General features: G+C 38.6%; 1 protein-coding gene across 3 annotated transcripts in view; it reads right to left on the reverse strand.

The window, feature by feature from the left end:
• The window catches only part of gmeb2 (glucocorticoid modulatory element binding protein 2), a 76,702-nt gene that overhangs the window by 7,210 nt on the left and 42,755 nt on the right, over window positions 1-26,737 (reverse strand). For all 3 annotated transcript variants that reach the window (XM_072240334.1, XM_072240317.1, XM_072240325.1), the window contains 6 exons: window positions 23,236-23,366; window positions 21,930-22,033; window positions 20,554-20,711; window positions 17,435-17,506; window positions 11,856-11,993; window positions 7,969-8,091 (listed from right to left, as the gene is read on the reverse strand). In XM_072240334.1, the coding sequence (XP_072096435.1) occupies window positions 7,969-8,091; window positions 11,856-11,993; window positions 17,435-17,506; window positions 20,554-20,711; window positions 21,930-22,033; window positions 23,236-23,337 (697 nt within the window). In that variant the 5' untranslated portion in view covers window positions 23,338-23,366. The remainder of the gene's footprint in view (window positions 1-7,968; window positions 8,092-11,855; window positions 11,994-17,434; window positions 17,507-20,553; window positions 20,712-21,929; window positions 22,034-23,235; window positions 23,367-26,737) is intronic.

Genomic DNA, 26,737 nt, shown 5'->3' on the forward strand with positions numbered 1-26,737 from the left:
GAAGGCTGATTCAGAAGATTAATGTACAGAGAATCCATGGAGATTTGATAGATTAGATTTGCATTTATCTTGTCATAGAAGACAGAAGATAGTGGTGGAGGAGTATTATTCTGACTGGAAGTCTGTGACCAGAGGTGTTCCACAAGGATCAGTGCTGGGACCTCTGTTGTTTGTGGTAGGTTCGATGCAGTATCCTTGCTGTTCCTAGTAGTGCACCTTTCTGGACCAAGATCTCAGGTGTTATTTCCGGAATTGGAGCCACTATCTCAATCCAGGTGTCACAGTTCCAAGTGCTCCTATCACCACTGGGATTACAAACACAAAATAATCTGCAGATGCTGTGATCAAAGCCACACTTACAGTACGCTGGAGGAACTCAGCGGGTCGGGCAACATCAGTGGAAACGATGAGTCGACGTTCCGGGCCGGATGCTCGTAGGTTCAGTTGAAAGACCAGTAATTTGAAAGACAAAGGGGTGGGGGAGGGGAAGCATCAGACGTAGCCACGCACTTCAACTCTGCTTCCCATTCCCATTCAGATATGTCCATACATGGCCTCCTCTACTGCCATGATGGAGCTAAACTCAGGTTGGAGGAGCAATGCCTCATATACCGTCTAGGTAGTCTCCAGCCCCTTGGTATGAACATAGAATTCTCCAACTTCTGGTAATTCCCTCCCCTTCCCTTCCTCTATCCCTATTTCACTCTGCCCCCTCCCCCAGCTGCCTATCACATCCCTCATGGTTCCACCTCCTTCTTCTACTACCCATTGTTTTCCTGCCTATGACGTCGATGCTTCCCCTCCCCCACCCCTTTGTCTTTCAAATTACTGGTCTTTCAACTGAACCTACAGGCATTCTTCAAATCCTTCCACCTCCTTCATTCTTCAGTCCTGACGAAGGGTTCCGGCCCGAAACGTCGACTCATCGTTTCCACTGATGCTGCCCGACCTGCTGAGTTCATCCAGCATACTGTAAGTGTTACCACCGGGATTATTCTAGCTTTAACCTTCCACATCCTTTCTATCTGCTCTTTCAAGCCCAGGTATTTCTCCAGCCTCTCATATTCTTTTTTCCTGATGTTATTGTCATTTGGGATTGCCACATCTATTACTATTACTTTCTTCTGTTCCTTGTCCAGTATTATTATGGGTGGCCAGTACCTGCTTATCAGCCGGTATTTGGAAGTTCTATAGGATCTTAGCTCTGTCATTCTCCACAAACTTCTCAGGTGTTTCCCATTTGGACTTGGGAGTTGTCCAATCCATACTCAGCCCAGATGTACCTGTACACAATTCTTGCAATGTGGTTGTGCCATTCAGTGTATGCTGTCCCTGCCTGCATCTTGCATCCTGCTACTACATGCTGGATGGTTTCAGCAGATTCCTTGCAGAATCTGCATCTTGAGTCCTGTCTGCTGTGATAGACCTTGCTTCTATTGCTCTTGTGCTCAGTGCCTGTTCTTGTGCAGCCAAGAGCAGTGCCTCTGTGCTGTCCCTCAGCCATACCATTGGCACGACTTTACTATGTCAGCCACCTCTGATATCTGGCGATAGTTCATCCCATGCAGTGGCATGTCCTGCATCTGGTCTTCTGGCTCTGCTTCACCCATTTCCATATCCCCCGCCTGCTCTCTGAGGTATTCTCCTAGCAGGTTGTCCTTAAGGGCTATCTTCCTGACATACTCATGGAAGTACCCCTCGTGCTAACGCTACATCTGCCCACAAAAACCTCCAAATGAGAGTGACAAGAGTCATGCCAGCTCAGGCACTGCCCGAACTAACAAGGTCCACACCAATAGTTGGAGTACCGGGGCCATCGGCAAGAAATTGTACACACACATACACACACACACACACAAAATACATACGATTTGGTCAAATATGCAAGGTGGGCTGTAAGTTTGCAAGTGACACAAAAATCAATGGAGATGTAGACAATGAGGAAGGTTGTCAAAGGAATCAACAGGATATAGAGCAGTTAGAAATCTGACAGAGAAATGGGAGATGGAGTTTAATCCAGATAAGTGTTAGGGTTGCACTTTGGAAGGTCAAATACAAGAGGAAAGTAAACTATAAGCAGCAGGACTTTTAAGAGCATTGACCTACAGAGAGATTTTGGAGTGATAGTCCAGAACTCCCTGAAAGTGGCATTGCATAGTTAGAATAACAAAAAAGGCCCAGAGCATACATGTCTTCATCAGTCAGGATGCTGAGTGTAAAAGTCAAGAAGTCATCTGTATCTGCATAAAAATGTGTTGATTAGGGTACATTTGGAGTACTGTGTGTAGTTCTGGTTACTAAATTACAAGGAAGAATGTAGAGGCTTTGAGGAGGGTACAGATAAGACTCACCAGGATGTTATCTAAATTAGAGAGTATAAGTTACCTGAAGACTTTTGACAAACTTGTATCACTTTCTCTAGAGTGTTGGAGATTGAAGGAAAACCTAATAACATAAAATTATAAGAGGCAGATATTGAATAAATAGACTCTTTTTCTCAGGGTGGAAATGCTAAATATGAAAGGGCATATCTTTAAGGTAAGACTAGGGAAATCTAAAAAAAGATTTACAAGGCAATTTTTTTTAAACCCAGAGTTGCCGGTACCTGAAAAGTACTACCAGGGGAAGTGGTAGAAGGAGAAGTGGTGGGGCAACCAAGAGGCATTTAGGAAGGCACACGAACAGGCAGGGAATGGTGCAATATATGTGCAGTTCAAATGTGCATCATGGTCAGTACATTCATTGGAGCCAAAATGCTATTTCCCATGCTATAGTGTTCTGTGTTCTATGGTTATAAACATAAGGCATTTGTGTATCAATTCAAAATTAGCCTGGAATTGTGTTCATTAGTGAATCGGCACTGTTTATGACTGACCTCTGAACAAAACTAATTTATGTGTACCTCAGTCTGGGAACCTGCTAGGCCAAAGTGTCTGGCTCCTCAATGGTGGTCAGCTTTCTATCATTGGATATGAGGAAGTAGCAGCAGAACAAAGCCTATCACAAAACAGCTATAAAAAAAACAGAAAGCTAAGCAGTATTCAAGCTTTATTATTTATTTATTGAAATACAGCATGGAACAGGCCCTTCCGGCCCTTCAAGTTGAGCCACCCAGCAACCCCCGATGTAACCCTAGCCCAATCACGTGACAATTTACCATGACCAATTAACCTACTAACTGGTGCGCCTTTGGACTATGAAGGAAATTGGAGCACCCAGGAAAACCTATGCATTCCACGGGGAGAACATACAGATTCCTTACAAATGACATCGGAATTGAACTCCAAACTCCAACGCCAGCGCCCTGAGCTGTAATAGCATTGTGCTAACTGCTGTGTTACCATGGCTCCTTGACATAATGTGGTTTTATAGGTATGATTATGGAAGAAATCTAAAGCACGGCACGCAGATAAGAAAACCAATCTATTATGAAGCAACTTCAACAAGGAAAAAGATGAAGAAGATGAGGTCAAGAATATTAATTACTACTAGATATAGCTCCACAGTAGTATTAAAGGAAAGATGAGAAATTTACTGGTTAGATGAAAAAAATAAGTAATCTGCTGAACAACTAAAATGAACAGGAGTTTCAGTGCCCACTGAAGGCTATAGAGGACATGGAGATGCAATAAAATGCGAAGACTGCAAGAGAAACTCAGTATTTAAACAAAACCTACGTTTCATCACTGAAGCCTTCTTCCTCAGAATATGATAATGTTTTAATGCTATTTTAGGTATTTGCAGATACTCATCAAAAACACAGATATACTATGAGAGTTGATGTAACCATTTTGGATCCGTAATAGGGATTCTTTCTATTTGCTCACATTCCTGGTTTAACCATTCTTCTTTGGCTTTTTGACATAAGCTTTTAACTTTTTTATCCAAGGACTTATATTCTATAGGATTTGCCTTCTTCCATCTCCTTTCTTCCAACAGATTTTTGATTTTATCTGTCATCCATTTATTCTTTGTGCTTTTTTCCTTTTTAGGAATCACTGACTTTGCTGATTCTACCAAGGCATCCATAAAGTTTACATCAATCAGTCAAGAATATCACTGGTAAAAAGCTTCTCTGTTCTTCAGGTGGATGTTTGAAAGCAAAGGGCGGTACCATTATCAAGGAAAAAGATGAGATTATGAACAGATGGACTGAGTATATTCAGGAATTGTTTGAAGACGATTGAGGTGAAAAACCAGAAATTAAAAACACAAAATACTCTGCAGGTGCTGGGGTCAAAGCAACACTCACAACACGCTGGAGGAACTCAGCAGGTTGGGCAGCATCTGTGGAAACGGTCAGTCAACGTTACGGGCCAGAACCCTTCGTCAGGACTGAAGAGGGAAGGGGCAGAGGCCCTATAAAGAAGGTGGGAGGAGGGTGGGAAGGAGAAGGCTGGGAGGTGCCAGGTGAAAAACCAGTAAGGGGAAAGATAAAGGGGTGGGGGAGGGGAAGCGGGGAGGGGAAGCAGGGAGGGGATAGGCAGGAAAGGTGAAGAAGGAATAGGGGAAAGCACAATGGATAGTAGAAGGAGGCGGAACGATGGGGGAGGTGATAGGCAGCTGGGGGAAGGGGGCAGAGTGAAATAGCGATGGGGGAAGGGAGGGGGAGGGAATTACCGAAGTTGGAGAATTCAATGTTCATGCCCAGGGGCTGGAGACTACCCAGACGGTATATGAGGTGTTGCTCCTCCAACCTGAGTTTAGCCTCATCCTGGCAGCAGAGGAAGCCATGTATGGGCATATCCGAATGGGAATGTGAAGCGGAGTTGAAGTGGGTGGCAACCGGGAGATACTGTCTGTTGTGGCGGACAGAGCAGAGGTGCTCGAAAAACATTGAAGGTCCATTTTAAAACATTAAAATCTGAAGTTCGTAATGCAATAAATAAGATGAAGGAAGGAAAGGCAGCAGGTCTTGATGAATTAGTAATAGAACAAATTATCGCCCTTGAAAATTATGAAATTGAAAAACTTACTGATTTAATCAATGACATTTATCAGACTGGAATAATACCAGAAGAGATGAAAAAAATCAGTATTTATCACTCTTCCTAAGAAACCTGGAGTAATAGAATGTGAATTACATAGGACCATAAGTTTAATGAGTCATATCACCAAGATACTTCTAAGAATTTTGATGACAAAAGCTAAAAGTAAGATTCAAGTTGAAATAGGTAAAGAACAATGTGGTTTTGTGAAAGACAAAGGTACAAGAAATGAAATATTGATGTTAAGGATGCTATCAGAATAAGCTATTCGTGCAAAAAGATTTGTTTGTTTTATCGACTACATAAAAGCATTTGATAAAGTGAAGTACAGTAAGTTATTTGAAATATTACAGAAAACTCTAGAACTAGATTCAAAAGACCTCCACCTTATCAGAAATCTGTACTGGGAACAAACTGCCGCTGTAAGAATAGATGGAGAAGTGAGTCAGTTTACGAAAATCAAGAGAGGCGTTAGACAAGGGTATGTTTTCTCCCCTGATTTATTTAATGTGTACAGTGAAACAATATTACAAAAAATAAGAGACATCTTGGGAATCAAAGTTGGTGGAGAAAACATCAATAAATTCAGATATGCAGATGACATTGTGTTTATTGCAAGTACAGAGGAAGAACTACAAAACTTAATTGATATAGTTGTTGAAGGAAGTGCAAAAAGGGGTCTATCCATCAAATGCAAAAAGACAGAATGTATGGTGATATCCAAAAAGAAGGAGAATCCTATCTGCAGGCTGAGAATAAACGGGGAAGACATTAAACAAGTACAGAACTTTTGCTACTTAGGAAGCTGGGTGACATCAGATGGCAGGTGTGACATGGACATCAAAAGAAGAATAGGGATGGCAAAAGACATCTTTACAAGAATGAAGAGTATACTGACCACTACTAAACTAGGCATGACAACCCGCCTCAGAGTACTGAAATGTTACATTTATCCAGTTATGTTATATGGCTCAGATTGTTGGACAATATTTAGCAGCATGAGGAAACAAATTGTAGCAGCAGAGATGTAGTTTTTGAGGAGGATGCAAAGAATATAATGGACGAAACGAATATCTAACGGGGATGCCATGAACAGAGCAAACACAAAAGGAGAAATAATGTATGAGATCATGAAAAGGCAACATAACTTCATTGGACATGTGATTAGGAAAGAGGAGTTAGAATGCACGGTAATTATGGGAAAGATTGAAGGGAAGAAAGTAAGAGGAAATCAAAGACAAATGATGATGGAGACAGCAGCCAGAGAACTGGAAATGAATACCAATGAATTGATCCACTTGACCCGAAACAGGAGTGTATGGGCCATGGCAGTCAAAGCTCAAAGTGGGCATGGCACCTGTTGATGATGGTGATGATACTATGAGAGAAGCACTTAAAATGTATGAACAATTGGGATGGTCCTGCACCCCTGTTCTACACACTGTATCAGAAATAATGGAGCTTGACGTGCACCCGTTGAGCTGAAGCTAAGACATACATATTATAAACCATCTGTGCAGATGTTAGGCTTTTACTGAATGTCATACTGTCCAGTTAGAAAATCAGTTATTGGTAGGGTGACCTTTCACAATGATCTGTTACAAAGCTGCAGTCTGGCAGGCAAGGTCATGATTATTACTGATAAATGAGAAAAGGAGCATAAATATTCTTCTATTTGTAGTAGTTTCTTGTTCGTTTAAAAAAAAATGTGGAATAGTCCATAAATTTTAAAGACAAGGCAGACCTAATATTAAACTAGATGTGATAAAATAGCTTATTCATTTTAATATTTAATTTTACCTGTCTGAATATCACAAATTTGTTAAAATTATTAGAATGTCTCAAAATTTTCAGAGCCATCAAAACTCTATTCAAAGTATTGCAAACTGCTCCAATTTGTATTAGGACATGTGCGACCCAGTTGCCATTTGGACTTTGTCATTGGATTCGAAAACACTGATGATTAAAAGTAATTCTTCATTATCTGGCCGAGAAAATCTTGGGTGTGCATAGACCATGAGCAGAAATTCTGCCAATGCAGCCCCATGTATATGTGGCTACTGCTGAAATAATAAACAAACGCTAGTTCTGAGGAACGAAGATCACCCAAGGGAAATGTTGGCAAGTTTTTACAGACTTTTACCGGACATTCTGCAGGAAACTACCAGTATTTATCCTTGCAACTGCTAGCAAGCATATCGAAATGTGCAAATCCAAAACTTCAAATAGACGCCATAGGAACATATACCTGCTGGATTTTGTAGAGAAGAAGTCCAAGGTAAACTGCATTGTTTTAATAAGTAGTGTTTATAGTAATGTTCTTAATTATTTAATGGTAATTTTCAGAATTGAAGGTTTTTTTATATCATTAATGGTTTCTGAATTCTTCTGAATATCAGAGATGTTCAAAGGAACTGTAAGAAGGATAGACAAGACAGACATTGATGCTTAAGGCACAGCCTTCCCTTCTGACAAAGGTTTCCTCAGCTGCAGCCCACCCATATGATCAGATATAACAAGGCAGGCCCTGGAGTAATTTCAATGGGGCCAGTAGGCCTTCCCTCAGTAGGCTCTTCTTTACAGACACTGTAGGTACATTACAATTGTTTATTTCTGTGGCAAATGTGGCCGGCAAACTAGAATCAACAAAATCCAGATCATAAAATAACTGCAATCCCAGAAAGTGTCAAGGTGAAATATGTTGGGGTAGGGATTATTGCAAAGAAAGAAGATGCTTTCTATAGACATGTATCCTATACACATATGCTTTTCTATTGAGAGAATAATATTCTAATACAGCACTAAGAGGATAATGACATGAATGGCAGAGTGGAAAGTAGACATTACTGAAAGAGGAATAACAATAAAAGCACCTCCAAATTTGAAGTGATTGACACGAGACAAGATACTTTGCTTCGATGTAGTTTTGACTTATGAGTACTGTGTCACAGGGACAATACACAATTGGAATTAAACTGACCTGCTAAATCTCGCGTGTACTGCTCTCGGGAACGATCCATTTGACTTTTATGACTTGCCAAAACTTTTTTAACAAGGTCCAACAGACCGAAACTTTGTACAATATTATTAAGAATGATTGCATCTGAAAAATAAACAGTTAATGTTAGCAAATATAGTCCATAAAATAAACACTCAAAACAATAAAAACATTTCCTAATAAAAATGGCAACTTCCAAACATCTCAGTTGGTTTGGCATAAATTCGAGTTGGAAATAGATGAAATGATTAATTCTTTTAAGAAACCAGTTATTTTTTCAGTCTAAACTTAATGAACTATTTGTAAAATAGAAAATAACAGTGAGAGTAGACAAACTAGCAAGAATCCTACAAATTTACACTCCATTTGTATCTCAATAAATTTCTTTGTTTTTCTTAACTAAAACCTAAACTGCTCCTGCTGACAGATTTGTTATTTTGCCTTCCAGCCTGATACAATTCCTCTCTGGAACCAATACTATCCTTAACTTTTGTTAACCATCTTTGTATAATTTTACACCAGATTGAAAGATATTACAGTTGCAATTCCCGTATTTGTTTCTTCTACACTACCCATTAGCTATTCCGCTCTCAAGCCTTCAAATGAAGTTCTTCAATCTGTATGGGTAACTCACTCTGTAGATTGAGATTTATGATCTAGATTCAAGTACATGGTCCCCCAAGTAACAGAAGATGTGGCTGATGGAAATCCAATTCGAAGCAAATTTTACCATAATTTTTTTAAATAACTTTCCATTGTAGTAGTAAAAATAATAAGTTTTGTGGTATTCCTTAGCAACTGGATCCACCAAATATTTCATTGATAAATTGAAAGAATTATAGAAAGAGTAAGCAGAGCAAAATTACATTAGAAAACAGGCAATTCTAACTTAGGAAAAAGATAGCTAATAGATAGCTCATAGGAATGTAATCCTTTTGTAACCCATCTCACTTTTCACCTGAATAAAAAATTCTAATATGTTATCCTTATTCTTCTTTAATTGACCCCACACAAGATGATAATTACCAAGCCTTTCTTGTTGTGCAAGAAATGCTTATCCCAGTTTTACATTGTCAATTAAAACAGAATAATTTAGCATTTTCTTTTTTTTAAATCAACTTCATACTAATATTAACATATATGATTAGCTGATACACAATATTCATTGGGTATGCACGAGTTCCTATGGAGTTACGTTTGTTTGGGGGCTGGAGAAACAAACAAATTTCGAAATTTCACACTGATGAATCTAGGAAAATCTTGGGTGCAGCTTAATGCCACAGAATGACCATACTTGACTGAATTATGCAATGAGATTTGTAAGTCACAGCTAACAACTATTACTTGGAAAACTTTATTACCGAAGGGAAAGTTCATTGCAAGACTCAGCTACAGATTTGCCCCTGTGACATTACAGACCAATATAGGTATAACGCTATGCTTAAATCCTGGGCAGCCCTTTATCATAGATAAGTTAAAGCAAATTTTCTGAGACTACAAAAGGCATAAATCTATGGAAATGAAATAACTTGATATGTTCACAATATTTTCAAAACATTTTACTTTTAGTTATATTATAAATTTATCTACAAGCCTTATAATTAGCATATCTTTTTTATTGTTAATTACCCTGCTAATGAGCTCTTGAATACTTGGCTGCTACGCTGACCTGTTCTTAAACCTGCTTCCGCAAATCCTCCCTCAAGAAATCCAGTTAATTGCAACCAATTCAACTACAGATTAGTAATTGGTCATAAATAACAGGTTCTCAAGAGATTAGGAAGGTAAAACGCAGGCTGGCCATCATAGCAAGAGGATTTTAGTGCAGATCTTACTGCAGTTATGCAGGTCATTGGGTGAGACCCTACCTGACATAGCTTCCTTACTTGACAAAAAGGGCAGACTGTACTTGCCTGGGGAATGAGTCCGATGATTGTGAAGCAAGTATTTATTAAACTGGTTCCAGCAGTGGCGTATTTGCCAAATAGGATAGACTGGCTACACTAGCCCGAAACTCCCTAGTTTAGGAGAATGAAGGGAAATCTCACTGAAACTTACAAAACTCGTACGCGTCTCAAAAAAACACTGGATATGGGAGGGATGATTCTCCTAGTTAAGGAGTCTAGAATGAGAGGGTCAGTCCGGGCTTTTACATGAAATTACACACAGGGTTTTCAGAACAGAAGAGAGAAGAAATTTTTTCAATAAGATGGTGACGAATCTTTGGAATTTTTCATCACAGAGTGCTTAGGGAGAATAAAAATAGTTCTGGGTAGTACAGGAATCAAAGGAGGTGTGGAAGTAAGAAAATGGTGTTGAGGTAGAAAATCAGCTGTGATCTTGATGAATAACAGAGCCAGTTCAAAGGACCAAATGGCCTCCTTCTGTTCCTCTTTATTACATTTTTAGTTTAGACTGAATTCCCAATATGTACGACATTTTCTCAATGCAAAGGATGAAGATTGAACATTGAAAATTTACTGGTTTTATTATTAAACGCTTTAAGAATTTTAAGATAATGTTTTTCATCTTCAGCTCTGTCTCTGACCCTTTGCTCCACATTTTTGCTTATTTCTTTGTATTGCAACCCATCCCAAAGAAAACCCCTCACCTCTCCTTGTACGATTCCCAGAAGTTGTCTTCCCTTCTGATTCAGGCCTTATTAGTTTGTCAGCTCATTTAAGGTCCCTCCTGTTTAATGTTTGCTTGCTAGGTACAGATTTTCCATGTATTTTCAGCATTATGCCTTTAAAGATGTTTTCTACTGAAATGTTGCAGAACAAAAGTCTTAAATTAATTTGTTTGATTAGTTACCTGACTTCTGTAAAGTCAGCCCTTCTAAAATTACAGTTATCCCTTTCTCTTTAATCTTCCTGAGATTCATATTAAACTAGCATTCATTGGTGCCATGACTTCAATATCCTGTATGATGTTGAGTTAATTAACATTATAATGTCAGGATTTTATTGTTTGATGAGTCATGAAGTACCATGTTAATCAAACTGAATTCCAAGCAACTTGGGCATTCCCAATTTAAACTTGACAGAAAATGCATCATTATTTAATTTCTCTATTTTCATACATACTCCCTACATTTTCTTTTCATACACTACAATCATTCCTTCTTAAGTTGAATGCAGTATGTTCCTTTTGCACTAAACAATGTCAGATCATAATAGTTCACTGGGTAATTTATGTATTCTGCATTATAAATTGCTAAACCTCAGAGACCTCCCTGACAAATATCCCAGTTTCCCACACCCCAAAATGATTATGTTTCTGTCTTCTCAAATCACTTGGTATGAAGTAGATCCTTAAGCTGTGTCTACTTCAGATCTTTTTATGCCAGAACAACTCACAGCATTCCTAACTTGAATTAGAAATAAGAAAGAAAATGCTAACAACACTCACAGGTCAGATAAGAAATGTGGATGTTTCAGGTAGAAAACCCTTTGTTAGTCCTGTTGAGTGTGTCAGCCTTTTCTGTTTTTATTCAAGTTTAGAGAGGCTGCCTGCCTGCTAGCGAAATTGAAAGTGTGGAGAAAGAAAGTCAAGACAAACATGTTTTTATATCCTTCTAATTGTGCTGGTAGGTTTGGATATTAATTGGACGTGGTTCTTGGTGGATATTCAGTTGAAGAAGATTACCCCAGAACAACAGATAGCCAAGAAAACCAAGAAAGCTCTTTCATACAACACCAAGTCTTCCCATAGACACATCTCTCAGGCAGAAAAAAAGATAAATTTGCCTTGAAAGGTCATGTTGTGGATCATCCATAATTTAAATTGTTCTTTAATAATTTAAATAAGCTGCCATTTCATTCAGTATTTTAAACATTTTATTTTATAAATTTTGAACTAAAACTTACCTCCAACTTGAAGAGGAGGCTGATGCATTCTTTGTTGAAGGCTTTTCAAAGAACCTTGCATTTCTTGCTGAAACTCCTGTATAACTTCTTCTAGCAAACCTGCTTCTTTTAAGCCACGCCAAAATGAGAATGTGTCATCTTTGATATGACAGAAAATGTTTTAAAAATTACATACAAAAATAAATTTAGGAAACCTTAATTCAGAAGCAAATACAGAATAAGCTGAATTTTTAGGTTAATCATCCACATTGATTCTGTCCTTTGCTTATCATTGCTCCTCCTTGTATATAATTTTCTACAATGCTTAAAAATGATTTTTTTGCTCAACCTCAAATTTAAGTAGCTTGGCAATTTAAGCAGGTGTATTGTTCATAATGAGACAAAATATGTCATTGAAATGACATCAGGGATTATGGTGATAGTGATGGTAGAGATATAATTGGATGACTAGCAGCAAAGAGGGGTTGGAGGAGTAGGATAATGGATGGTGGAATTTTAGTACAGGATGGTCCCAAATATGTAGTAATTAGTTAATTTGCAGACCTACTTCCTCAGCCTCATGATCTGAAGACCAATGAACACTGCATGAAGTCTAAATTTGTGATAAAATATTCTACCTTCTTACTACATTCTAATTAACTGTGTAATAAAGTTGCAGGACAAATACATTATAAAAGCCTAATGCAACATCCTTACAGTGCCTTGAAAAGTATTCAGCCCTACAACCATTTTTACATTTTACTGTCTCATTTTCTAAATTTTAAATATATTGAAGTAGGATTTTTGAGCTAATCTGCAAAACATTATGCATAATGTCAAATCAAAAGAAAAAAATCCAAATTTTTGTCAACAATTTACTAAAAATTATAAACCAAAATTGTGAGGCTGAAAATGTATTCATCCCCTTTGTAATTACAATATTACCTTTTCTCAGGTGCAATACCTCACCAACTCACTCCATTTGTTGATGTAGAAAGTTGGAAATCACCTGTTTTCAGTGAATTCATAAAAATAAATACCCCCCTCTCTCTGTAAGGTCAACCAGTATGGTAAATTTTCAACAGACCAGACCAAAACTGATAATAGAAAAGCACAAGTCTAGGGAAGGGTACAAGACCATCTCAAAGACATTCAATAAACCTTGGAGCTCAGTGCAGTCCATCGTGAAAAAGTGGAAAAAATATGAAACCACAGCCACACTGCCACCCGTCTAAAGTTATTCGCTGGAGAAGAACGGCACTTGTGAGAGAGGCTACTGTGACAGTAACAGTCATTCTGAGTGAACTGCAGAAGTCAGGTGACTGCAACTGGAGATACAGTTCATGGCTCCACAATCTCTAACACCTTGCACAAAAGGAGTATTAATGGAAAAGTAGCAAGGAAGAAGCCCTGGCTAAAAAAAAAAAGCATGTTCTTGACGGTAAAGACTTTGCAAAGCATCACTCAGAAGATACTGTAAAGATGTGGAAGAAGGTCTTGTGGTTAAATGAAACTAAAGTGGAATTTTTTTGCCTTAATACTAAGTGGTACATGTGATGTAAACCTAATATTTTACCTGTGCATCAGCCAGGTTACACCATCCCTACTATAAAGGCGCGACTGCAGTGCGCGCGGCCTCTCTGGTGATGACTATCTGTTGTCTGTCAAGTAGGGGACTGTGCACAATTCTGATTCGATGGAGACAGATGTGAGAGCATGGAGGAACATCTGGAAAACTTCTGACATGCCCACTTCGCTGCTGCTGCTACTGTGTGGTAACCAGAATCTCCGGAGCTGAAGGCCCCGAAATCCTCGGCTTTATGTGTTTCAGCGGCTGGGGAGAGGTCGAAGGCGCTCAGCAGAGGATGGCGCTCAGGAGGCTGTATCGGAGAGGCTGGTCGGAAGCTCGAAGTTTTCGGACGGATGGACTCAGTGTCGACTGTGGTCGGCTGCTTCCAAGGCATCGGCAAGTTGACGGTGCCTGCAGGTTTATGGCAGGGAGTTTCTCCCTTTTACCATAGAAACTACAGCACAGAAACAGGCCTTTTGGCCCTTCTTGGCTGTGCTGAACCATTTTCTGCCTAGTTCCACTGACCTGCACACGGACCATATCCCCCCATACACCTCCCATCCATGTATCTGTCCAATTTATTTTTAAATGTTAAAAAAGAACCTGCATTTACCACCTCATCAGGCAGCTCACCATACTCCCACCACTCTCTGTGTGAAGAAGCCCCCACTAATGTTCCCTTTAAACTTTTCCCCCCTCACCCTTAACCCATGTCCTCTGGTTTTTTTCTCCTCTTGCCTCAGTGGAAAAAGCCTGCTTGCATTCACTCTATCTATACCCATCATAATTTTATATACCTCTATCAAATCTCCCCTCATTCTTCTACGCTCCAGGGAATAAAGTCCTAACCTATTCAACCTTTCTCTGTAACTGAGTTTCTCAAGTCCCGGCAACATCCTTGTAAACCTTCTCTGCACTCTTTCAACCTTATTTATATCCTTCCTGTAACTTGGTGACCAAAACTGCACACAATACTCCAGATTCGGCCTCATCAATGCCTTACACAACCTCATCATAACATTCCAGCTCTTATACTCAATACTTTGATTAATAAAGGCCAATGTACCAAAAGCTCTCTTTACGACCCTATCTACCTGTGACGCCACTTTTAGGGAATTTGGTATCTGTATACCCAGACGGTGTTCCACTGCACTCCTCAGTGCCTTACCATTAACCCTGTATGTTCTACCTTGGTTTGTCCTTCCAATGTGCAATACCTCACACTTGTCTGTATTAAACTCCATCTGTCATTTTTCAGCCCATTTTTCCAGTTGGTCCAAGTCCCTCTGCAGGCTCTGAAAACCTTCCTCACTGTCTACTACACCTCCAATCTTTGTTTCATCAGCAAATTTGCTGATCCAATTTACCACATTATCATCCAGATCATTGATATAGATGACAAATAACAATGGACCCAGCACTGATCCCTGTAGCACACCACTAGTCACAGGCCTCCACTTGGAGAAGCAATTCTCTACTACCACTCTTTGGCTTCTTCCATTGAGCCAATGTCTAATCCAACTTACCACCTCTCCATGTATATCTAGCGACTGAATTTTCCTAACTAACCTCCCATGCGGGACCTTGTCAAACGCCTCACTGAAGTCCATGTAGACAATATCCACTGCCTTCCCTTCATCCACTTTCCTGGTAACCTCTTCAAAAAACTCCAATAGATTGGTCAAACATGACCTACCACGCACAAAGCCATGTTGACTCTCCCTAATAAGTCCCTGTCTATCCAAATGCTTGTAGATTCTGTCGCTTAGTACTCCCTCCAATAACTTACCTACTACCGACGTTAAACTTACTGGCCTATAATTTCCCGGATTACTTTTCGATCCTTTTTTAAACAACGGAACAACATGAGCCACTCTCCAATCCTCTGGCACCTCACCTGTAGACAGTCACTTTTTAAATATTTCTGCCAGGGCCCCTGCAATTTCAACACGAGCCTCCTTCAAGGTCCGAGGGAACACCCTGTCAGGTCCCGGGGATTTATCCACTTTAATTTTCCTCAAGACAGCAAGCACCTCCTCCTTTTCGATCTGTACAGTTTCCATGATCTCACTACTTGTTTCCCTTAATTCCATAGACTTCATGCCAGTTTCCTTAGTAAATACAGATGCAAAAAACCTATTTAAGATCTCCCCCATTTCCTTTGGTTCCGCACATAGCCAGCCACTCTGATCCTCAAGAGGACCAACTGTATCCCTTACAATCCTTTTGCTCTTAATATACCTGTAAAAGCTCTTTGGATTATCCTTCACTTTGACTGCCAAGGCAACCTCATGTCTTCTTTTAGCCATCCTGATTTCTTTCTTAAGTATTTTCTTGCACTTCTTATACTCCTCAAGCACCTTATTTACTCCCTGCTTCCTATGTATGTCATACAACTCCCTCTTCTTCTTTATCAGAGTTGCAATATCCCTTGAGAACCAAAGTTCCTTATTCCTATTCACTTTGCCTTTAATCCTGACAGGAACATACAAATTCTGCACTCTCAAAATTTCTCCTTTGAAGGCTTCCCACCTACCGATCACATCCTTGCCAGAGAACAACCTATCCCAATCCACGCTTTTTAGATCCTTTCTCATTTCTTCAAATTTGGCCTTCTTGCAGTTCAGAACCTCAACCCTAAGACCAGATCTATCCTTGTCCGTGATCAACTTGAAACTAATGGTGTTACGATCACTGGAACCAAAGTGCTCCCCCACACAGACTTCTGTCACTTGTCCTAACTCGTTTCCTAACAGGAGATCCAATATTGCATCCCCTCTAGTTGGTCCCTCTATATATTGCTTTAGAAAACTTTCCTGAACACATTTTACAAACTCTAAACCATCTAGACCCCTAACAGTATGGGAGTCCCAATCAATATATGGAAAATTAAAATCCCCTATCACCACAACTTTATGTTTCCTGCAGTTGCCTGCTATCTCTCTGCAGATTTGCCGCCTGCTATCGGGGACTCGGGAGTCAATCGACTCAAGACTTTAAGACTTTTTTTTACCGTGCTCATGGTCTGTTCTTCATCAAATTATGGTATTGCTTTGCACGGCTGTAAATATATGTTATAATTATGTAGTTCTGTCAGTGTTAGTCTTTGGTTTGTCCTGTTTTCTGTGATATCACTCCGGAGAAACATTGTATCATTTCTTAATGCACGTATGCATTTCTAAATGACAATAAAAAGAGGACTGAGTGTTCTCATAATCTAAAAAAGTGTGGTGGAGATAGCATCATGCTATGGAGATACTTTTCAGCAGCAGGGACTGGAAATCTGGTCAGAATTGATGGGAAGATGAATGCTGCTAAATACAGAGAGAGCCTGGATAAAAACCTGTGAGCCTCTGTCAGAAAGCTTAAACTGGGGAGGAATTTCGTCTTTCAGCAGGACAAAGCACACAGCCAGAGCAACCATGGAGTGGCTTCAAATGAAGGAAATTGATGTTGTTGAGTGGCCCAGTCAGAGTCCTGACCTTAACCCAATCGAAAATCTCTGGCAAATCATCAAGGTTGCTGTACACCGTCGCTTCTCAACTAATCTGGCATAGCTTGAGCAAATTTACAAGGAGGAATGGGCAAATCATGCAAAGCTAATAGAGACTTATCCAAAAGCACTACTGGCTGTAATAGCTACAACAGGTGGTTTAACTAAGTACTGAGCAAAGGAGGATGAATACTTCTGAATTTTTATTTTTTCATGCTTTACAATTTAACATTTTTTTAGGGTTCCCCTCTGAAAAATGGAGCATGTGATCCACAAGTAAAAGTTCAGTTAAATTGATCAAAATCCCTGGTTGTAATGCTCATTTATGTGAACAAAGGGTTGGGGGCCGAATACTTTTGCGAGGCATAGTGTAGCTAACTTGCTTCAACACATGTTTGTAAATGTTTGAACCAGACAAACAGACTTTGCAGAGATTATTCTTTGGGTTAAGTTTTCCAGCCTGTGACCTAGCATAAATGCTCATAATTGAGACCAGCAATTTTCATGCACATGTTATGAAGTATTAAAGCTTAGTACCTCCAATAGCAGAAATCCATTCACAACTGTCTTCACAACTCTCAATTCCAGATGTTGCAAGTGAGCCATTAACTGAAAAAGTCAGCAATCGGATATGAATTAGGTAATGAAGGATTGTTCTGTAAAATAAATAATGTATTAGTTACCAAGTCATTCAAGTGGATTTCCCTGTACCTCAGTGAAATATATATCTGTTTCAGTTGTTCTTAACATCCTTACCTCAAGAGTTCCACCTCTCAATGTGGAAGGTTTTAACATATTTGCAAATAAGGCAATGCCATCTTCATTTGTTTATAAATTACTGTTTAGATAACATATACTTGTTTTTGGTATCATATATTAAACTGTTTATACATTAATTATGAGTAACAGCTTTGGCATTTATTGTTTCCCTTGAATCAGATATGAGAGGAGAAAAGAGATAAAGGAGGCTTTCTCAAGCAATTACTTAGCCTTTTAACCATAATTTACAACTACTTTTAATAAAATATTTTGTAATTTGTCCTTTCATATTGCTTGTATTCACATTGGAAATATTGTAGTCATACTATATATCGAGGGCATAAGTCAGGAATTGAGAAGTATTCCCTTCAGCTTATTGCAGTGAAGCATCAACGAAAAAGTGAAAGTCAATTCATACTGTTATATCTTGAAGTCAATAATAGGAATTCCATAAGTGAATGAGCTGTGCAACTTCTAATTCTCTGCAACAGGTAATCTGCCTAACATTTTAGCCATGCACAGAAAGTGGGCACAGGAAAGTCTTTTTAATCACCTCTTCCCCAGCATGTTCACAAATTTAAATCTCCACAAACAGCTGGGAGAGGTATAGTATGTGCAATGCTTTACCTCAATCTGACTTCTTTCAAACTTCTTGAAGCAGGAAACCATAGCTCTGACATTCACGGCGAGGAGCCTAGCAGAAGGCAAACTGCAAAGTATGGGAAGAGAGATCATCGCTTTTTGAGTCTGTTTTTCATATTAGCCAGATAGACAGATTTGTCTTCTATGGGAGGTGGGAGGAGGCTAGCAGTAATTAGGGCTTATGGAAGCAACCTTCTGTCAGTAAAGATCATGGGGAGAAGGTGGGCCATATTGTCAATGTCAATGTTAGGAGAAATGGCAGGGCTTAAGTGGTGATAAGGTCAGATCAACAACTGAACAGACAGATCACAGAGAATGGGTTTGCAGATTGTCGGAGACGTGATCACTGCAAGTTTGTCTAAGGACCCAGGAAGATTGCAGTTGTGTTTTGTAATTTTTTTGTAACAATCCAATCCCCACGCCCATTCCATAATCCTTTTCCTTAGAGGAGGAGGAAGGTTAATATCATTTTCTATCCATACTGATTAACAAGTACCATCCTTTTATTCAGACACTGCAAAACTTCAGCAGAAGCAATGCCTTACTTCCACTCTTGGTATCTCATCCAATTAGATCCAGGATCCAGTCTGGAGAAGTTCCACCATGTATCAAGTGCAAATGTAGGACAGCAAATGCAGCAATCTTGAACAGTGGGCCTCATCCAGTAAGGTCCCTCATTATTATCAGAATAATGTCAGAGCAAGTCATTGCACAAATCTTTCCTAAACGGATTATGCCTGGGAATATTGACAATATAACTGTTTCAAACATTTTCTTTGTTACGTTGATTTTCTGTGGCGTGCTTACAGCGGGCAGGCAGCTCTACAGAAGAATTCCATTGGACTTGTATGTAGATTAAAATAAATAGCGGGTCAGATCATGCTGACAAATAACCAGTAGTTCTTCAGAGAACCGTAGATAGTTGTAATTCAGTTTAGTGTGGTCTATCATCCAGTATCTGTGCATTACAGAACACACTGAGGGTCTGAGTAGGCATGCTGAATTTTTATTCATTGCTGTATCTGGTTCCTCAACCTTATGCCTGTCATTAATGGTGCATTCTGCATGGCTCCATTCAATTAAACAGGTGAATTCCATTAAATGGATGTCTTTTTTAATACTTCATTATAATCAATAGTAATGTTTTAATTAATTTCTATAACACAGCTGCATTAATTATGTTTTAAGAAATAGTGAGAATTCATTTAATAATGAATCAAATCATGAGAAATGTTTAACAGAATTAGTATAGGCCCTTCTCAGCATGAACTATCAGAGAGCCAAATAGGGCAGTTTGTGATTGTGCCCTTGGTTTCCCCTTCTTGCAGCATGTCACTAGTCATGGCCTATTCTATTTTGTAGAAGAGTTGAGGTGGTGATACCAAAAGCATGTTAGGAGCTGCACAGCTACAAAAAATAAGTGCAACTATGAGGGGCAATACAGGGGGACCAGACACAAGATACTTGTCAGGGTCAGCCAGATCCAGCCCATTACAACATGTGCCCTTCAATCTCTTAAGCGGAAAAATGTTCGAAAAAGTTTTGCTGGTAGTTTCCTGTTATCTATTTGCATCTGCTTCAAATCAAGTTCTTTGTTCAAAGTCTGACATCAAACTGAAACATTTACAAGTTGCAACAACAACAAACAGAAAGAAAGCATACTACACATTACTTCTATTAGTTAATTATATCGACTTTCTGAATTATCAGATAAGGACATGGTTCATGTGTTCTTTAACAATGTTTGCCTTTAAACATCTGTTTTTACTTGGTCTTCCAAGCACACTCTATGCAGTTAATTTTCTATCTTAATTTCTAGGAATGGTTAGAAAAAATACTTATAAGTAATGATAGGCAACCTCCAATTGGTTACTTTCACATTTATCTCATGTAAAGTGTATTTTCTAGAAAACTAAGAGCCTGGATTAATTTATTACTTATTATGCCAAGTAAATCATTCCTAGGCAAATACATGAAATGCATATAGAAAGATTCCAAATGCTGAAGGAGAAAGACCCATTAAACCTGTTATTGTCAATGTTTAAATAGTAAATAACACTGACCAATAATTCCTTCCACATCTGTAAATATTTTGTCTTTTACAACCAACCCAACAAGTATATGAAGTATCTCTATCAGTCCTGCTGCAGAAATGAAAATTCTAACTGACCTAAAAGAAACTACTTGTTTGAAGAAATCATCTCTTAATGGACTTAAAGCAGAAAAGATCTCGATGGTTATAATAAACACATTACCATCAGCTATAGCAGGAGTCACTGGGATGTATTCTGTTGATTGCTGACTGCTCAGAGATGATCTGGCACTGGAAAGATCAATTTTTGTACTACGGCAAGTGTTGGAACACACTTCACTATGTTGGAAGAAATCCATTTCTCCTGAATCCATGATTTTTCTTTAATTGAAGTAAAAATAAAAGATATTCCATTAATAAGCTGCATCTGAAAATTACACATATATAACAACAAGAAACAAAATTGCATCTCAGGTGACATCTTCTGCACTATGATGTACTGCACCTTTTTTAATTGGTTATCAAGTTCTTGGACATACAAGACTTTAGGAAATTGTAACAGCATTGATTGTCAAGGGTAGAAGGCTTGATTGCTCCTTAAAGATTTGATATCTATATTATTTAACAGCCCTCAGTGTTATCTGTTTTGCATAACTGCTGCATTGACAAGAGAGATGTAAATGTAAACCACCTGCACTTTAGTTCCATTATAAAACAGCAATGTTTGCCTGGTATACTCCTTCAGTTCAGTTCTGTTCTGATATCAAGATGGCTATCTTCTAACAACCACAACTATCATATTTTGTGAAAGATATAGTTCCAGTCAATGTAAATTTCACCACGACTACTAGTGACCAATTTTACCAGGGTTGTTTCACACCAGACACATAGGAAAAACTGTCAAGAGCTATCATTTACATGTCTTCTTCGGAATTTATTTAGTCACATTTCACAGTTCAAAGTAAATTTTATTATTAAAGTACATATATGTCACCACATACAACAATAAGATACCTTCTCCTGCGGGCATACTCAGCAAATCTATAGAATAGTAACTATAAAAGGATCAATGAAAGATCAAGAAGACAGCGACTGTGCAAATGGAAATACAAGTAAACAGTGATAAATAACAAAAGCATGAAATAGAAAGATAAAAAGTCCTTAAAGTGAGATCATTGGTTGTGGGGACATCTCAATATTTAAACAAATGCTAACATGTGGTCGGGATCCATTTGGTGGTAAAACCCAAAATAAAGCATAAGGGAGCAGGTTATTAGTAATTAATTGTTGAGTGATTATATTCTTAACAAGACCTTCTTTACTTTGGTAATGGTTAGCAATAAGCTGGATTTGATTTGTCCAGCTTTTATGTGGACAGGACATAACCAGACAGGTTAGTAACGAGTTTAGTCCATCTTTCTTTTCTCCATTCAGCTCTGCACCAAGGCAGCTCCTTAATCAAGTCTCAAATCCTTCATATGCTTGAAGACCATGAAACATTGCCTTTCTCTTGGTTCCTAATCTTATTTCTATTTCTTAAAATTAGAAAAATAATGCAATTCAAACTTTATATCAGAATAATAACAATTTAGCTCAAACCTCAGCATCACACCGTTCAAACGAATAGCTCTCTTCCAGTCTTTTAATGTTGATTTTCCAGCTAAATTCACAAACTCTTTTGGGCTTATAAGCTGATTGTCGAACTAGAAAGAGAAACAAATTTTACAACTTAATTACTATAGAGAACTACATATTAGGTTGTTCAAGTAAGAGGCAGCAAAAACATACTGTACACAAACCAAACAGCCTCATTTTATGCTGTAACATTCAAAAGTTCCACAAATCTAATAAGCTTACCCATCTGGCATTTGTTCTCTTTCCATTATACATTACCAGCTTCTGCGTATTCACTAATTGTTGGCAATATTTAAAGGAAATTCAAAAGGACATTCAAAAGAAAGGAGCATAAATAATAACCTTCACCAATGCAGAGTAAAAACAGGTGTATAAAGATAGTATATTGATCCATTCTGGGCCCCAAACAATTCTTCCAGGTGAGGCAACACCTCACCTGCGAACCTCCTGAGGCCATCGATTGTATCGGTGCTCCCGATGCAGCTACCTCTACATTGGAGAGACCCATCGGGAACTGGGGACCGCTTCATTAAGCACCTCTGTTCCATGTGTCAAAAGTGGAACTTCCCAGTGGCCAAACATTTTAATTCCGATTGCGACATCATGTCAGTCCATGGCCTCCTCTAAGAAGAGGCCACCCTGGGTAGCCTCTAACCTGATGGCAAGTATATCGATTTCTCCTTCTGTTTAAAAAATGTTTCACCTCCCCCTCCCTTCTTCCTCTATTTCCCACTCTGGCCTTTTACCTCTTCTCACCTGTCTATCATTTCCTCTGGGTCCTCTTCTCTTTTCCTTTTTCCTATGGTCCACTCTCCTCTCCCATCAAATTCCTTCTTCTCCAGCTCTTTACCTTTCCCACCCACCTGGCTTCACCTGTCACTTTCTAACCATCCTCCTTCCCCTCACCTCACCTTTTTATTCTGGCATCTTCCCCCTTCTTTTCCAGTCCTGAAAAAGGGACGCAGCCTGAAACATCAACTGGTTTTTCATTTCCAGATTCTAGCCAACCTGCTGAGCTCCTCCAGCATTTTGTGTCTTGCATAGTATTCTGATGCCTCCCCATTGAATTTTTATTCCCAAACTTGGTGGGAAATAGGAATGATATTGTAATCTCTCTGTTTGTTCCATGGGTTCATGTATTTGTACATTCAAGTATCAGCCAGTTTTCTTATAGCTTCAGCTTAAAAAGGTATCATTCTTTCTTTCTCAGCATACCACTGCATAAGGAGCCAGGCTTTATGCAAAGAGCTGCTCAGTACAGTTTACCCACCTGCACGCATTTGATGTTGATACCAGGACAAACAAACTTCTTCCAGATAAGGTTAGCTTTACTTTCTCCACACGTTATTGGATAAATGATTTCCGGCTCCATATTATCAGCCTCATCTTCAATTTTTACCTCTGTAAATAGAAAGTAAATGAATATCTCTTATTAATCTTTTTAAAAAGTTACTGCAGAATGGAGAACACAAAGTCTCTTCAGGTGAGGAATTTGATTTAGGTTTCATTGGCCAATATACTGACTTTATTGGTCAGTACATTAAAATCAGCCCTCATCTCCAGCACTGTTACCTAACACCACTGTGGCTCTGTACTGTAATCTGTGTTAAAATCAGATGTATGAAAATACAAAGTAATACAGTTGTAACACCCTGGGAATGATTTCACTGCTAATGTAATGGTTTTTCTGTAGCAGCAGTGTTTGGGTTATGGCTAGAGATAATGGGGGCTCTGGAATGTGCGCTGTCCAATGAAGGGAGTGTTTTTTACTTTTTGTGTGCCTGAGAACGAGGTGATCTGGGTCTTTTGTTCGGCGGAAGATGAAGAGTGAAGATGCCAGAAAGGTGAGGTCGTACACACCAGAAAGCAGTGGATTTGAAGTGGGGCCAGGAGTCGACGAAGCCCGGGGAAATCGATAGAGAACCGGCGGAAGGGAAACCGTGAGCTCTAACTTGTGCACATTAGACTGTTTCATTAAAATGGCCCTTCTCCTTTTGTTTTTCTTTACTAACCCTTTGGTCAATTAAGAATTACAAAGCTAAATCATTTAACTGCATATGGTGTACTGTCTGATATTTCATGGTACTGGTTTGTAATGTGGGAACAAATCACACAGCATCCACAAAAACAAGAGGGTTTGTACCTCAGATTTCATACATTTGGCAGGGCCAGAGACTGTCTTCCCCAGACTAATGCCGCCCACCGAACCTGAGCGTTACACAGTATTTGATAAACATACTTTCCTGAGTTACAAATATTGCATCTTGGTTCTCCAACTTAGTAAAATGTTATTAATATTTAGGACAATAACTTTAAGTGTACAATATTGTACATTTTAAACTGCACAAATGTGGAAGGATTTTAATGTTACAAATCTATCTCAGATTCTATTATTTGAGGAATAAGGGTAACTGAGAGAAATGCTTCTGAGTAGCTATACTAAAAGTGATCTACAGAGATCACCTTCTATGGATGCTATTTTGAGATACAAATTAGGGTCTTGGAAAGAAAATATGGCATTGAGTCCAAAGAAATAGGGCACATTTGGCTATTAATTCCCCACAAAATGTAAGAGGTTGAGGTTGAGGGAGAGGGGCAGCTAAGAAAAAAATACAACCAGCGAGATGCCATATTCAATAGGGAGAAAAAAAAAATCAGATTTCAATTGTTTGGTATGTTGAGAAAAAAAATCTGAACATTGGGATAAAGACACTTCATTTTTGGAACTCATCTCATAATGGAGAAATAGGCAAGACTTACTTTAATGGAAAACATTTTAAGAAAGGTTAATGTCACATTCTTAGTAGGTAACGCTGAACAATTCCCTAAACAAAAGTACTGGTAGAAAGATTTTGGAAAAAGTGAATTACAGGAGCCACAACCTCACAAAAATAAAATCCACCAAAATACAATGCCTACCATTTCCAGCAAATACAATCATTAACTTAAAAATAATTTAATTGAAGGATACTTTCATACTATATTTTAATAAACATTATGATTAGAAGAGTTTTAGAACAGTTGCAGATATAAGTAATATAGGTTCACAAACTTCTTCTGTTAGAGGAACATAATTAAGAACCAGCCACCACTTATGGGATGGTTGCAGGCAGATTGATCTTTAGTTTACATAACTGATGCCCTATCTCCTTTATCCCATATCCTGATTTCCATTACAGAACAAAAAAAAGCCAATGGAAGCCTTGAATATAGTCAGCACCAAGTATTCACAGCCTTTGTGAGTACAAAATTCTAAATAATCACAAGCAAATATCCACAGTGAAGAAATTCCATATCACTTAACAACTAACCTCTAATTCTAAAAACTGAGTCACCACTTTTACCCTAGTTTGAGTCTCCAATTAGAAGAGATGTCCTTGCAGCACCTATCCTGTCAAACACTCTCATACTTGTATGCTTCAATTATATTGCCTCATTAATCTAAAGTACAAAAAATATAGATTCATTTCACCTTTCTCAATCTCTCCTTATAGAAACACCATTGGAATCAACCAGTAAATCCACCTTGTAATCACCAAGTATATCCTTTATCAGGAACAAAGATACCACACACTGTGTGGCCTTACCAAACAAGTGCAGCAAAACTTCTTTATTCTTGCATTCAAAATACCTGGCAATAAAGGCTTACAAACCATTGATACTCCTAATTGTTTGCTTTTGTTTAGCAAGGGTTACCCAAATCATATCAAAACTAAAATTTACTAATTTCTCACTATTTAAAAAAATCTGTTTGTGTAACCTTCCTACCAAAGCGTATAGCCTTCCTTATTACCATGTTATATACCATCTTTTTTAGTTCATCCTCCCTGCACTTTACCTTCCCCATGGAATCTCAGCATACACGATAGGCTCTTGCACAGCAGCTTATCAAAATGTTCTTTAAAAACCCAAATATCTTATTTTCATTGGTTCTTCCTTATCTACACATCCCGTCATATCCTTAAAATATTTATTATTTCTATCAATTTCCTGACAGCTTAGCTTTTGTAATTTCCTCTACTAAAACAAGATGAATCACATTTTAAACTTTTTAAAGTGCCCTGCAACTTTAATCTTGCGCTGAATCACCCAATGATAATCTGCAGCCACACTTACCATTTGCAGCTCTGTGGCTTCACTCAAACAGCCCTGACAACCGCAGCCTTCCCACTAAGTGAGCTGGGTCTAAATAATAACTGGGCCTCAGGTACTGGATCTCAAGGTGCTTCCCTTAGAAATATTTCAAACCAATTCAAATAGATCAAATTAAAATTTGAATTCAAAGTTGAAATTAAAGTTACTTTAAAATCCAAAAATCAAAAACATTAAACAAAAACAGAGAAATAAACAAATCACTTAGATAATTTTAAATTCAAGATCAAAAATCCCAGACAAATAAAATGGGGTTATTACATCAGCCATCCAACATCAGGGGGACTCTTTGGTTTTATGCTTGTGCTCTCCACCCAGACTTCTATGTAGTGACGTACAGCCACTGAAATCAAAAACTAGCTGATCTGCGACAACTTTATGAAATAGCCAACAAGACCTACTGTAAGTATTTTAAAGCCCAAAGGGTTCCTATATTTTATATTAGTTGGTCTCAGAGCGATTGGTCTGTAGTTTCCAACTTCCTGTAGGTGAAGATAGGCCTGGGGAGTGTAGTAGAACAAAGGGACCTAGGAGTACAATACATAGTTCCCTGAAAATGCAATGCAGGAAGAAAGGGTGGTGAAGAACGCATTTGGCATGCTAGCCTTCTTCAGTCAGGG

This window comes from Mobula birostris, chromosome 2 (assembly GCF_030028105.1).
Source record: "Mobula birostris isolate sMobBir1 chromosome 2, sMobBir1.hap1, whole genome shotgun sequence".
NCBI classification, from domain to species: domain Eukaryota; kingdom Metazoa; phylum Chordata; class Chondrichthyes; order Myliobatiformes; family Myliobatidae; genus Mobula; species Mobula birostris.